The following is a 14,808-nucleotide window of genomic DNA, read 5'->3' on the forward strand; positions in this document are numbered from 1 at the left end:
AGCGTTTACTAATACAACATCCACTAATATATTATTAAAATCATATCTGTGAGTATGATTTAATGGACCTGAGCTAACATTAAAGATTAATAATACCCAAACTAATGTATTGCTCATTCATAACGTTACTCATGGGACATTATTGTAAAGTAGGGCTGAACGATATGGACAAAATGTCATATCTCGATTTTCATGCCAGATATCTCGATATCGATACAATACGATATGACTACGTGTTCGGTGAAAACCAGAATCTGAATTAAAATGTTTGATTTAAGCCTACATTTCAAAAATGTGTGTCAGAAAATGTATTGTTTTTAAGCCTTTTGCACGTACGATCACAGGTGTAATCAGTCTAGGCTGGTCCTGGAGCGGATGATCAAGAGCATCACATGATCAAATGTTGAATTTAGCCAGAGACAGGCGCGCTCAGAGCTGTCATATATAGGGTTGGGAATCGTGAGAAATTTTCCGGTTCCGGTTTCGGTTCCGCCTAACGATTCCGGTTCCGATTCCGGTTCCATTAAAATTATTACACAAATAGTGGTAAAGGAAAAAGGCACAATACGCAACTCAAACAATCCATTTTGTGTTTATTACTTGCTCTAAAATTAATTTACAGGTTGGCAATGTCAAAAAAGTCCTGTACTGTACATATATTACAGTATTAATTAAGCCATTCTTGCAACACATTGTTTTTCAAATGAACACCTCTGAAATTGTCTTAATACATTTTATCTCTCTGTCTCTGAATAAAACCAAGTTATAAATTATATTTATTAGTTATATTTATTAATTAGTTGTATATTAATTTAATAGTAATTCAGTTATTCAGTGAACTTGTAAATAATACATTGCAATTCAGCATTACAAAGGTAATTGTGCCTAAACGCTTACCTAAACCATGGTGACTCAACGGTTGACATATATATATATATATATAGGCCTTACACTATAAATCTGGTAAAAGCCCTGAGGCACTCTGTGCTGTAGCAAATGTTTTGTCAAATTGCTAGTGCAGCCTCCTTTGCATGTTATTAACTTTTCACATTTTCATTCATTCTTTGGAAATGAATCCATACTTGTGACTTTCTCTTCGCCATGCTGGTGGTCAACGAGAAAATATCTGACGCAAAACCGTAAATGTGTAGCGCGAGGGCTTTCAGTGCTGAACTGCGTTGCACTCCTGGAAGCGGCAGGCAACGTAAATAATATTCATGATGAGGTGAGCCAGAGTTGCCAGGTTTTCACAACAAAACCCGCACAATTGCACAATCGCTTCAACTCGTCGACATGAAACACAGCCCGCAGCAACAGTGGAAAACGGGAAAACCACGGACTTGGCAACACTGGCTGTCACTCGCTATGAAAGGAAACGCTTCCAGCGCTTCGCACACACATTGCACCAGAACCGTTTTCGGAACCGAAACTTAGGAATTTCGCGCGGTTCTGGTATTTTTCAAAAATCAGTTTCGGTTCTGAATAAGAACCGGTTCTCGGTTCCCAACCCTAGTCATATAGCACAACTTTTCACTGTTTTCAACCACATACTGTTTATTTTAGATTTCAAACACATAAATTCACATAAGTACTAAAAAAACAATACATTTAGAGTTTGTCTATGGAAGAGGTAATAATAATCCTTTCCATTATAATTCGACACGTTTTATTCATATCAGATACACATTGTGTAAGTAACTTCAATGTTTGCTCTATTCTATTCCCAGTTCACCAGCCACTTACTTTTCAGTACTTCGGGAGAAGTGGAGGAATTCACGAGTTGTAAACATAGAGGTTGTAAATCCAACAGATCCGATTCTGCGGCACAAACTAACCCGGCGGCGGCCATCGCGCATACAGCTCAACTAACGCCATCGTTATAAAGGTGTTTAACAACAATATACTTCCACTGGCATGTGTTTGACAATCGGAATATCAGATATTTCATGCCATAGCTAACACATTTGTGAATATTGTGAAAAAAAAGGAAAAAATTACATAAAAGCAGATCATCATTCATTCAGCGCTGTGTCACGTGACAAGCAATGATGCGTCACCATGGAAACGCCCCCCCCCCCCCCCCCCCCCCACAATATAGTTCCCACGCCCCTGTAGTGTGTGTGCGCTGGCTTTAGCGGTGCATTCAAGGGCACTCGCAAAACTGGTGTTAGTTGTGATTGCCAGAGTTGTATGCAGGGCGAGCGCGGAGAGGGGAAATCTATATCGTTGCTTTTTCCGATAGTAATATCTTGAAAGTTCATATCTAGATATAGATACGATAACGATATATCGCTCAGCCCTATTCAGGGTTCCCACGCTTCTTGAAAGTATTTGAAAGTTCTTGAATTTCAGACACATGGATTCAACGCCTGGAAAGTACTTGAAAACAAACATAGGTCCTTGAAAGTGCTTGAATTAAGCATGAACTGCATTTTGTTAGAGTAGCGTGTGCTATTACAAACGTTGGCCTTCATGCGCAGCCAAAGCCAGAACAAAACCGCATTACTGGAGGAAGCGATTTCTGTTCCATAAGCGCCATCTACTGTCTAAAGCCCTATTCGGATGGTAATTGTTTCTCGTGGGGTCGTGAGGTATTTTCATCATTGTCAGGGGCTAGTCTGGGATTTTTATTGCCGCCTGAATCCAGAATGTCAGTGTTTTTCTCCCTCCACACACGCGTAAAAAACGAATTACCTCCAGTTTTTTGACAAACACCGAGGTCATGTGGTCATTTAATTGCCGTCCGAATCCACATCTGAGTTTTCAAGATGAGATCTCTTCAAAATTTACTGTTTATATCCTTTTTGACCCCTGCAGGCCACCGTACGGTTGCGCTTCGCTGTAATTTGGATGCATTTTAAAAATCTAGACTTTCATTACTGAAATGCTGGCAAGTATTTACAAGAGCAATATTTCATCACCGCTCAAAAAAATAAAAAGAAGAAAAGCACGTAAACATGTGAAATGGGCCGTTATTACGACAGCGATTATATCTGTTAAATATAATATGTGCAGCTCTTAAAAGCTTTTAAATAGATTTTTAAAAAGGTACATGTACAGGTGATTTAATAAATAATTTTGCATATTTTGAATGCCTAACAATCAACTTGTCCATATCTTTTCATTTATTTGGAAAATTCATGTGTACAATATTATCTCTATATTTCGATGTTTTAATTAAGTAATGATAAAAAAGAAAACTAAAACTAGTGTGAAATAAATGTTAAATGCAGGAATAAGAGCTGCAAACTGCATCTTGTACACCAGCCTCTTTCCTCATAGAATTTTTGTATTGTAGTTGTCAGTTTATGCCTTAGCATTACTGCGTTAATGATAGACACAGGTACAGTAGGTATTTGATATATTGTCAGTAACACACACACCTTTATCGAATTTATTGTGCTTGATTTAAAATAAAAGGTGCTTTAAAAAGTCCTTGAATCTGGTGTTCATGAAAGAGTGGGAACCCTGCCTATTGTAAAGTGTGATTAGACAGTTCTGCGGCTCCTGTGCTGTAGTTGTCTTACGGTTTTCGATGCACTTTCTGAATGCAGGTCGACCAAATGAATAAAATCGTGGAGGTTTTGGGCGTCCCTCCCAACCACATCTTGGAGCAGGCACCTAAAGCCAGGAAGTTCTTTGAGAAGATGTCCGACAGCACGTGGTGCGCGAAGAAGACCAAAGATGGCAAAAGGGTGCGTGTGTTTCCTCTCTTGCGTTCCTCTTCTCCTCCAGCTGCTCTGCTTGACTCCTCCTCTGTCTCCCGTGCGCAGTATAAACCCGCCGGCTCCCGCAAGCTGCACAGTGTTCTGGGCGTGGAGTCGGGCGGCCCGGGCGGACGGAGAGCCGGAGAGTCAGGCCACGCTGTTGCAGACTACCTGAAGTTCAAAGACCTGATCCTGCGGATGCTGGACTACGACCCCAAGACCCGCATCCAGCCGTATTACGCCCTGCAGCACAGCTTCTTCAAGAAGACGGCGGACGAGGGCACGAACACCAGCAGCAGCGTCTCCACCAGTCCAGCGCTGGAGCAGTCCCAGTCATCCGGAACCACGTCCAGCACCTCCTCCAGCTCAGGTCACACACACACACACACACACACACACCTCTGAGCTCGCCAGTTCTGATGGCACTGACTCTAAACGCTAGGGATGCAACACTACAGTTAGTCCACGGTTCAATAAACACCTCGGTTTTTACCCACAGTTTTCGGTTTGGTTTGGTTCTGATGGCTTGTCACATCAGTTTTTTTGTTATTCTATTCTTAGGTGACAGGAACAGCAAGAGGTTAAACATATTTTTTTATTGCAATACTCTTTCTTTATTTTACTTAAAGGGTTAGTTCACCCAAAAATGTAAATTGTGTCATTAATGACTGAGCCTCATGTGGTTGGACACCCGTCAGACCTCCGTTCATCTTCAGACACAAATGAAGATATTTTAGTGTAAAGCTGATGCTCTGAAAGGCCTCCATTGGCTCAACTTTACACTCTCAAGACCCTTAAAAGACACTAAAGACTAAAGTTACAAAGTCCATCTCACTACAGCGGCTCTACAATAACTTTATGAAGACGAGAATAGTTTCTGTGCGCAAAAAAACCCTAAATAACGACTTATATAGTGATGACGATTTCAAAACACAGCATCATGAAGCTTCAGAGCGTTATGAATCAGTGAGTCAAATGAGCAGTTTGGCGGTTTGACACGCGATCCGAATCATGATTCGGCTCACTGACTCATATGGTAAATGGTAAATGGACTGCATTTATATAGCGCTTTTTAACAGACCTACGGCCATCCAAAGCGCTTTACATTTGCCTCACATTCACCCATTCATACACTTATTCACACACCGACGGCGGCTCATAACGCTCTGAAGCTTCATTATGCCGTGTTTTGAAATCGTCATCACTATATAAGTCGTTATTTAGGGTTTTTTTGCGCACAGAAACTATTCTCGTCTTCATAAAGTTATTGTAGAGCCGCTGTAGTGAGATGGACTTTGTAACTTTAGTCTTTAGTGTCTTTTAAGGGTCTTGAGAGTGTAAAGTTGAGCCAATGGAGGCCTTTCAGAGCATCAGATTTACACTAAAATATCTTCATTTGTGTCTGAAGATGAACGGAGGTCTGACGGGTGTCCAACCACATGAGGCTCAGTCATTAACGACACAATTTACATTTTTGGGTGAACTAACCCTTTAAAAGAATTGAAAAACCTTACATAAACTTAAAACTTTACTTTAAAAAAAAAACCTTGTACACATTCCTAGTGTATTGTATAATATAAAATAAATATATATAAAGATTTACACTGGCAGCTCAGAGCAGTACAGCAGCATTTAAGTATGAAATTGAATGAATGAATGTAAAAATAAAACACTACATAGACTTCACTATAAAATCTACACTGATTCTTATTAAAGCTACTGTATTAGTTCTTCAGTCAAGAGCAGCGAGTGATTTTCTCTGTTTGTCTTTTGTTGTTGTATTAACATTAAAGGGATATTTCACTCAAAAATGAAAATTCTGTCATTGAGAAATTAATACAGGTTTGGAACAATATTAGAGTGAGTAAATAATGGCATTATTTTAGAGGTGAACTGTCCCTTTAAGGACAGCGTGTTCACTATAGGCTGCGCTGCTGTCAATTAAAGACCTGCGCTCATCTAATATACACACACACGCCGATTTTACTTTCAATTTAGACATAACCGACTGTTTTTATGTTAAGCTTGTGTGTATTTGACGGTATTAGCGCAGTAAGACGACTACTTAGTTCAGTAATCACGTGTTTGACAGGTGTTTAGTGCGCGCTCTCTGAAAAGCGCATGTTAAAACCGCACACGCGAATGAGCCGGCAAGGCTTTAAAACGCATGCAAATAATGAACTTTGGTGATTGTGAATAACTAGTGTCCCGTGAGTATAACTCCACCACTGACCTGTGATGTGAATGTATGTTGTTGTTCAGTATATTGGGATGGAGGCAAATTATAGAATTTGTAGAAAAATAATTAAATGCGAAACCGAAAAAAAACTCAATTCACAAGCGCGTATTGAACCGTGAATGCCGTACCGAACGGTTCAATATTACATTGAGAATTGTGGCATCCCAACTAAACGTGTGTGTGTGTGTTTGCAGGGGGTTCTTCTGGCACGAGCACCAGCGGCCGCGCCCGCTCCGACCCGACCCATCAGCACCGGCACAGCGGAGGACACTTCAGTGCTGCGGTGGGCATGGACTGCCACAACCTCTGCCCGCAGGTGCCAACCTCACACACACACACAATCACAGCAGGCGCATGCTAGCCGATTACCATTACACACACACACACACAACAGAAGTGAAAACTTTTCACCGTAGGAAAATTGATTTGAACTTCTAACCCTTTAAAGCAGAGCTGCACGATGTGGGAACAAATCTAATTCTGATTTAAAATACTATTATTTATTTATTTATTTATTTATTTATTTATTTGTTTTAATATAAGAACTCCTGTTTGTTCTTGTTTGTAGGGCAGCACAATTTGCTCCAACATTTTATATTATTCAAAATAATAATTAATAGGATCATTAATATTGCTAAATAAATATATTATATAATTGCAATAGAGTATTTCTAAATGTAACAATATAACTGTTAATTTCATTGACAAATAATTTTCGTCATAATTTTCGTCAACAACCTTTTTTCACTGACGAAAACAAGAAAATAACTAAATAAAAACTAACTATGAGGAAAACTTGCTGTCATTTTGGTCCACAGATAAAGTGAGAGGAGAATAGTGAGGGATTAGGGCAGAGATGGGGTCAGAACTGATGATCTGTGTCTCAGATGAACACATTTGATCTGAACTGATCTAACCTCTGGAAAACACACGGCCTACAGGCTCACACACACACACACAATCCAGCTCCAGAGCGGCTCAATCAATAACACACACACACACACACACACACACCCCAATCCAGCTCCAGAGCGGCTCAATCAATAACACACACACACACACACCCCAATCCAGCTCCAGAGCGGCTCAATCAATAACCCACACACACACACACACACACACACACCCCCAATCCAGCTCCAGACCGGCTCAATCAATAACACACACACACACACACCCCCAATCCAGCTCCAGAGCGGCTCAATCAATAACACACACACACACACACACACCCAATCCAGCTCCAGAGCGGCTCAATCAATAACACACACACACACACACACACACACACACACACACACACACCCAATCCAGCTCCAGAGCGGCTCAATCAATAACACACACACACACACACACACACACACACCCCAATCCAGCTCCAGAGCGGCTCAATCAATAACCCACACACACACACACACACCCCCAATCCAGCTCCAGACCGGCTCAATCAATAACACACACACACACACCCCCAATCCAGCTCCAGAGCGGCTCAATCAATAACACACACACACACACACACACCCAATCCAGCTCCAGAGCGGCTCAATCAATAACACACACACACACACACACACACACACACACACACACCCAATCCAGCTCCAGAGCGGCTCAATCAATAACACACACACACACACACACACATGTTTGTTTTTGTGAAATGTGAGGACATTCCATAGGCGTAATGGTTTTTATACCGTACAAACCGTATTTTCTATCCCCTTACACTGCCCCTGCCCCTAAACCTAGCCCTCACAGGAGACTGTGCAGTTCACTTTCTGTGAAAAAAAACTTGTTCTGTGTGATTTATTAGCATTTTGAAAAGTGAGGACATGGGGAACGTCCTCATATTTCACCCTCTTTTTGTAATACCTATGTCATACCCATGTCATTATACACATTGGTGTCCTGATATTTCACGAAAACATGCCCACCCCCCCAATCCAGCTCCAGAGCGGCTCAATCAATAACACACACACACACACACACACACACACACACCCCCAATCCAGCTCCAGAGCGGCTCAATCAATAACACACACACACACACACCCAATCCAGCTCCAGAGCGGCTCAATCAATAACACACACACACACACACACACCCAATCCAGCTCCAGAGCGGCTCAATCAATAACACACATTTATGACAGACCAGTGTTTATGAACTAATGCTGATGAATAATCACAGTATTTACTTTACCATGTTTATTAGGGGTGGTTAATCTGTCTGATTTCCCGATTCGATTACGATTATTGAAGTCCCGATTCGATTACAGTCGATTTTCGATTATTAACGATTCTCGATTAGCGATTATTGATTTTCCATTTCACAATAGTAAACGAAAATACACTACAAAGTGATTGCAGTATAAAAAAAAAAGTCAGCTACTGAATTACTTAACTCTTTTATTGAGTAACAACAACTCAAAGCACTTGTCGTGTAGTGTTGTGTAGTTACACAGAAATTAATACATCACATTGTGTTGTGACTCATCAAGTTGAACTAAACAATAACAAATAAATGAAAGGCTTATTTCCTTTAGGAAGTAGATCAGAACCAACATACTGTAGAAATTGGACAATTTTCTTCTAGAAAGACAACGTGTTCAGGTGGAGGAAGACTGCAGGTTGCAGTCGAAACATGTCAAGGTAAAGAAGAAGTTTTTTCTCCAAACACCCTGTCTTTCTAGAAGAAAATTGTCCAATTTAATCATTAAGACGACAAAATGAACAGTTTTGAACAACTTACTGTAGCTTCAGTTTATATACTGTACTGTAGAACACATTGACAAAATGTCAAGAGTGATGGATGCGGTGCGCGCGTGAGGGGGGCGGGAGCGCGTGAGGGGGGCGGGAGCGCGTGAGGGGGGCGGGAGCGCGTGAGGGGGGCGGGAGCGCGCGTGAGGGGGGCGGGAGCGCGCGTGAGGGGGGCGGGAGAGCGCGTGAGGGGGGCGGGAGAGCGTGAGGGGGGCGGGAGCGCGTGAGGGGGGCGGGAGCGCGTGAGGGGGGCGGGGGCGCGTGAGGGGGGCGGGAGCGCGTGAGGGGGGCGGGAGCGCGTGATGGATGCGGTGCGCGCGTGATGGATGCGGTGCGCGCGTGAGGGGGGCGGGAGAGCGTGAGGGGGGCGGTGCGCGCGTGAGGGGGGCGGGAGCGCGTGAGGGGGGCGGTGCGCGCGTGAGGGGGGCGGGAGCGCGTGAGGGGGGCGGGAGCGCGTGAGGGGGGCGGGGGCGCGTGAGGGGGGCGGGGGCGCGTGAGGGGGCGGGAGCGCGTGATGGATGCGGTGCGCGCGTGAGGGGGGCGGGAGCGCGTGAGGGGGGCGGTGCGCGCGTGAGGGGGGCGGGAGCGCGTGAGGGGGGCGGTGCGCGCGTGAGGGGGGCGGGAGCGCGTGAGGGGGGCGGGAGCGCGTGAGGGGGGCGGGAGCGCGTGGAACGCTCGAGCTCCTCTCGTTCGTTTCTTGACATGAGAAAGACAAAAGGGGAAAAAAAGACAGAAGAAAAACGGGTTCGTGTCGGAGGAGTGTCGAGGCCCGTTCGGTTCCGTGAGCGGGAGCCGCGGGTCGGTGCAGCGGAGCGGCGGTGTGTTTCCAGCATCAGTCCGGCTGTGTGTGTGTGAGATCCGATCATCGCGTCCTCAGGATCGCCTTAATTCCCGCGAATGTGCGCGTCGATGTGTGTCGCGCTCGCTCATCTGAAGCGCTCATAAATCTGCGGATTGAAGGCGTTTATTCGGTGTTTGTGCGCGAATCTGAGCCGTGCTAACGCGCTAATGCTAATGTGCCTGAGCTCCAGAGGAGGCGAGGCGGGAGGATTTCTAGAGTGTTCCCTCAGAATCATCTCAGCATTAACGACAGATTTACATTCATCTAATGAACACACACACACACACACACACACACGGTGGTAGTGTCAGGTTTAGATAAATAAAAAAATCGATTTTTTAAAATTTAATGATCGATTCATGCTCGTCCATAACATACTCGCGATTAATCGATAATCGATTTTTTTCACCACCCCTAATGTTTATATAGTAATATGTTTTAGACGGTTGTAATAATGCATATTTATATCCTCATCTGAACTTGAATGAGCTCCTGCAACTGCAATAGAGGAGCAGACATTTCAAAATAAGAGTCCTGGTGTATTTCCAGCTGGTTTATCATTAAAAGTCACACATTATATATTAGTTTAGTTACACAATAAAATGTATTTAATTTCATTCCCATTTAATTCATATTCAGGAGGAAAGACCAGTATTTGACACATGTTAATAAAGTATCAGGTTATAATAGTTCACTAAAACCATTAAAACATATTCATTACTTGAAATTAAATAAATAAACAAACCTATTTTTGAAGCTTTAGCTTAACCTGATATGGCCTAGTGACGAAAACAGAAATACAGAGTTATAAAAACTATAGAGATGTTTTTAGTGAATTGAGCTCTTTTGTGTATTTTTAATGTAAAAAAATAAAAAGTTAGTTCAAGTGACAGCCGGTTATGTGACGCTTAAATGCTTAATGTATTATAATTTAACTAAACTCATTAGATTTTAGGAGACTAAAATATGACTAAAACTAAATCTACTGTCAAAATGAACACTGCAATATAATAAGAAAATAATATGAATATTTTATGGAAGACTTGTTTTCACGATGATGTACACAGCCAGGTGTTGAAAACCCGACTCGAGTTCTGAGGACAGGATGTGATCTGCTCATGTGACCGACTCAGGGTTCATTAACCCCTGGGGTTCTTCATTTATGGCTCACACTCAGGGCCTTCGGGTCAAAAATGACCCCCATAGGAAATGAATGGGAAAGTAGTTTTTTTGTGCATACAATCTACAAATCAGCCAGGAAACAGAAGAAAAGGACTCAATGGTTAAGGGTCTTTATTTCTGCATCCTGGCTGATTTGTAGATTATACGCACAAATAAACTCTGTATTTTCATATTTTTGCCAATTTCCCATTCATTTCCTACGGGGGTCATTTTTGACCCGAAGTGTGACTATTTTTTTTACGACCACTTAGACTTTTCAAATCCTGTCCCCAATTTTTTTGTGTTCATATACCAAGTACCAATAAAGTCACCAAGTTCCGAACCATTCCCATGAATTAAAAAACAATTGGGGTTAGAAATGACCGAAGAGCCCCAGAGGGTTAAAGCAGGAAACGCTTCAGTGTTACAGGAGGAGTGTCCAGTGATGTACAGATAGTGATGTCATGTGTCCTCATCAGTGTTGGGGAAACGCATTACAAGTAACTTGAGTTACGTAATATCACTTTTTCCAAGTAACTAGTAAAGTAACGCATTACTTTTCAAATTTACAACAAAATATCTGAGTAACTTTTTCACATTAATTTGACTGACAGCTCTCCTGTCCTCGTGTTGAGTTAGTGCAGAGGTGTGTGTGTGTGTGTGTGTGTGTGTGTGTGTGTGTGTGTGTGTGTGTGTGTGTGTGTGTGTGTGTGTGTGTGTGTGTGTGTGTGTGTGTGTGTGTGTGTGTGTGTGTGTGTGTGTGTGTGTGTGTGAACATTATGGTTATTGTAGTTCTAGACTCACTCGCACAATAAAGATTCTGTCCTCCTCAAAATGAATAAAATCAGTCAAATGCTAAATCAGAATACTATGCAAACCTCCAATAATTAAATGTTAAATAAAACAGCTATTTTTATGCATAATCTACCTTTAATTGACCAATGTCTTGCTGCTGACCTTTGATGATGAAAATTACTAGATTTTTTGTTTTTATTGGTAAAACTTTTCTCCTGCATCTCTTCTCCATTATCCAGAGCTGCGCCCTCTAGTGTTCATGAGGGAATCTGCATCTTTACCTCAGCCTGGGGCGCATTATTTACATTTTGTTATGAAGAGGTCTTTACCGTTGCACAAAAATATAACTTTTTTTGTTATAAACAAAAATAAAAACAAGCCCAGGTGAGAAAAAGTAACGCAAAAGTAACGTAATGCATTACTTTTCTTAAAAAGTAACTAAGTAACTCAATTAGTTACTTTTTAAGGGAGTAACGCAATATTGTAATGCATTACTTTTCAAAGTAGCTTTCCCCAACACTGCTGTACAGAGGGTTAAAGCAGGAAACGCTTCAGTGATGTACAGATGGTGATGTGTCCTGTCCTCTGTTGTCCCTCAGGCGAGACAGGCCTTTGCTCCGGCTCTGGGTTGGGTGGGTGGAGACGGGCTTCAGCAGGCGGCAGGAGAGACTCACCCCGTCCAGGAGACCACCTTCCACGTGCCGCCGCACCAGCCCAAGGCTCTGCACCCTCACGCGTCCCACCACCACCATCACCACCACCACCACCACCCGCCCCAGCACGGCCAGGGCCCCGCCCGGCCCCGGCCCCGCCTCTACTCGCCCTCCCACAGCGCCTCCACCCAGGACTCGATGGAGGTGCCGCACCTGTCCATGACCTCCCTGTCTTCCTCCGCCTCGTCCTCATCCACGTCCTCGTCCTCCACGGGGAACCATCACTACGCCTACCAGAGCCGCCCCCTGCCGCACGGACTGGGCTTCGGCCACAACGGCAGCATGACTCTGGGCCTGGGTGCCTTCTCCAACCCGCGGCAGGAGACGGGCGTCCCGGGCCACCCCTCGAACTCTGGGCCGGGCCACTTCATCACGGAGACCCACATGGGCCTGGAGCGCGAGGACTCGCCCATGGCGGGCGTGTGTGTGCAGCAGAGCTCAGTGGCCAGCTCCTGACTAGCCTGAGGACTAGCGGAGGCTAGCGCTGCTGGAGCCGGAGCCAGGCCGGAGCTGAGCCGGAGCCGCTCTCTCCGGGTCCACACGCGTGTGCGGGAGCGCGAGCGCCACGTCGGCCCCCTCGCGCGCGCATCTTTTCTTCTTCATGTCGTGCAATCGTGTGCTTGGAGCAGAGCTTTCCCAGAGTGCAATGAGCGGCGAGAGCTTCTTTAATATGGCCTTATCGTTACGGACTGAGCGAAGACGAACGAGCCGGACGTTTCTTCTTCTTCATGTGTTTTCGGCGGCGCGCGAACACCCTTCATCCACGACACACACACACGAGAACGGTGATTTGAGGCCTTTCTTACCTAGAGATCCGCCCCCCCGCTGTGTCCCATCGCCTCTCAGTTGCGCAGCATGTGTGTGTTTTCCTTTCACCTCCTGCTTCTTTGATTTGGCTTCACCATTTATGCTGTGAATTTTACACCACTTTTGTTTCCCCCTTTTGATAATTTATTGTACCAAAGGCGTTTTTTTATAGAACATAGATGTCTGTAACCAATAATGTAGCAGTTCTGCACTTTGAAGCGAAGGTGTGTGTCTTGTCATGTCAGTAAAGGACTGTCAGAACTGGAAGTGATGATGTTTGATGTGGCGGAGAGCTCAATCCTGGACGCCATCGCTTAGGAGATTCTGTCGCTCTGTTTTTCTTTCTCTTCATTTCCTCTTACAGGCGTTTCCCGTCGTGTTTTGTGTTGGTTTGGCCCTGGCGGGGCCTGGCGGGCGGTGGCGGAGCTGCTCGGCTGGACCCAGAGCAGCTGGACAGTCGGAGATCGGGCGTGGCGGGCGGGGGGGCGGGCGTAGTGGGGGTTGCGTGGCGGGCGGGGGGCGGGCGTGGCGCTCTCGGGTTCTTTAGGGTTCCTGCGCTCACGCCCTACAGAGGGAGTCCGAGAAACAGGCTTCAGGTGTTTACTTTGTGACCCCATTTTAATAGCTGAAATAGAATTTATGTACATATTTATATTTTTTTAATAAAGGAAGTTTAGAACTCACTACTTTTTTCCTAATGGTATTTTGAGTACATTTAAGTCGACTTGGTAACATGCAGTGGAAGTTCTTTATGGTAGTCAATGGGTATCAGTGCTTCCAGGCCAAAGTAGTTGACAATGACGACGATGATGATGATGATGACGCTAGTACAAATGCAAACTCTAGGGTTGAAACGGGACGGAGAGCAGATCTTCATACTTTAATCTTCTCCACAGGGTATGGTGTGTGTGTGTGTGTGTGTGTGTGTGTGTGTGTGTGTGTGTGTGTGTGTGGATGGGCGGCGCTTCACATGAAGTATACTCCAGCGGGACCTAGTATACGTAGTACAGGAGCTCATTTTCCGTTTAGTTGTGTTCTTACGGCACACGCTTCAATAAATGGGTCCATTTGAGAGCAGAGGTCGGGCTGTGTGTGTGTGTGTGTGTGTGTGTGTGTGTGCGTGTGTGAGACAAACATCAACAGCGTTTCAGGTCACACTTTATGATTTGAAATCTCTCTCTCCCTGGTCCGACTTTCCCCTCGGCTTCCCGTCCGGTTCGCATTCTCACTCCTCGTTTGGTTCCAGGACATGTGGTGATGATGATGATGATGATGATGTAAACAGAACGACAGACGGATATTTGGGATCTTTATCCACAGGTTGTAAGATCAGGACTTTCTGTGTAAATTAAACGTGTCACTGAGGGGCAGTAATGGACAAACCCTTTGTACTATATTCAAGCGGTCTTATGTATAATTATAAAAAAACAAAGTTGCTTAACTTCTCTCCGTCTTCTCTCATTTCTTCATGAATGGGCTCCGTTTTGTGTTTTTCCCGCTGTGACCTGTGGAAATCCACACACACTGTTCCTCTTGATCTGGGGTGAAGATTCACCTGGACACTGCAGGAGAGCCACGTTAGATTAGAACTGACACACACACACACACACACAGGTCAGGTCTTCACTAGGTGTGTGTGATATGGGACAGAGATCATTAAAGGCTGGTCACCACAGCAGTGTCAGAATGACTGAGATGGTTTTCACTCTTTCTGTAAGTGTTGAGGATCAGATCTTCAGGAAGTGAGTGTCCAGAACAATCCTCCGCTCTCTGAAGCGCTGC

At 44.4% G+C, this 14,808-nt stretch overlaps 1 protein-coding gene across 1 annotated transcript in view; it reads left to right on the plus strand.

Moving 5' to 3' along the window:
* The window catches only part of dyrk1aa (dual-specificity tyrosine-(Y)-phosphorylation regulated kinase 1A, a), a 41,059-nt gene extending 26,588 nt beyond the window's left edge, over nucleotides 1-14,471 (plus strand). Inside the window, exons 10-13 of the mRNA XM_079803843.1 lie at nucleotides 3,555-3,695; nucleotides 3,774-4,077; nucleotides 6,141-6,262; nucleotides 12,106-14,471. Coding sequence (XP_079659969.1) covers nucleotides 3,555-3,695; nucleotides 3,774-4,077; nucleotides 6,141-6,262; nucleotides 12,106-12,675 — 1,137 coding nt within the window. The 3' untranslated portion in view covers nucleotides 12,676-14,471. The remainder of the gene's footprint in view (nucleotides 1-3,554; nucleotides 3,696-3,773; nucleotides 4,078-6,140; nucleotides 6,263-12,105) is intronic.
* Nucleotides 14,472-14,808: the final 337 nt, after the last annotated feature.

This window comes from Gobio gobio (genome assembly GCF_949357685.1).
Source record: "Gobio gobio genome assembly, chromosome: 22".
Classification (NCBI taxonomy): domain Eukaryota; kingdom Metazoa; phylum Chordata; class Actinopteri; order Cypriniformes; family Gobionidae; genus Gobio; species Gobio gobio.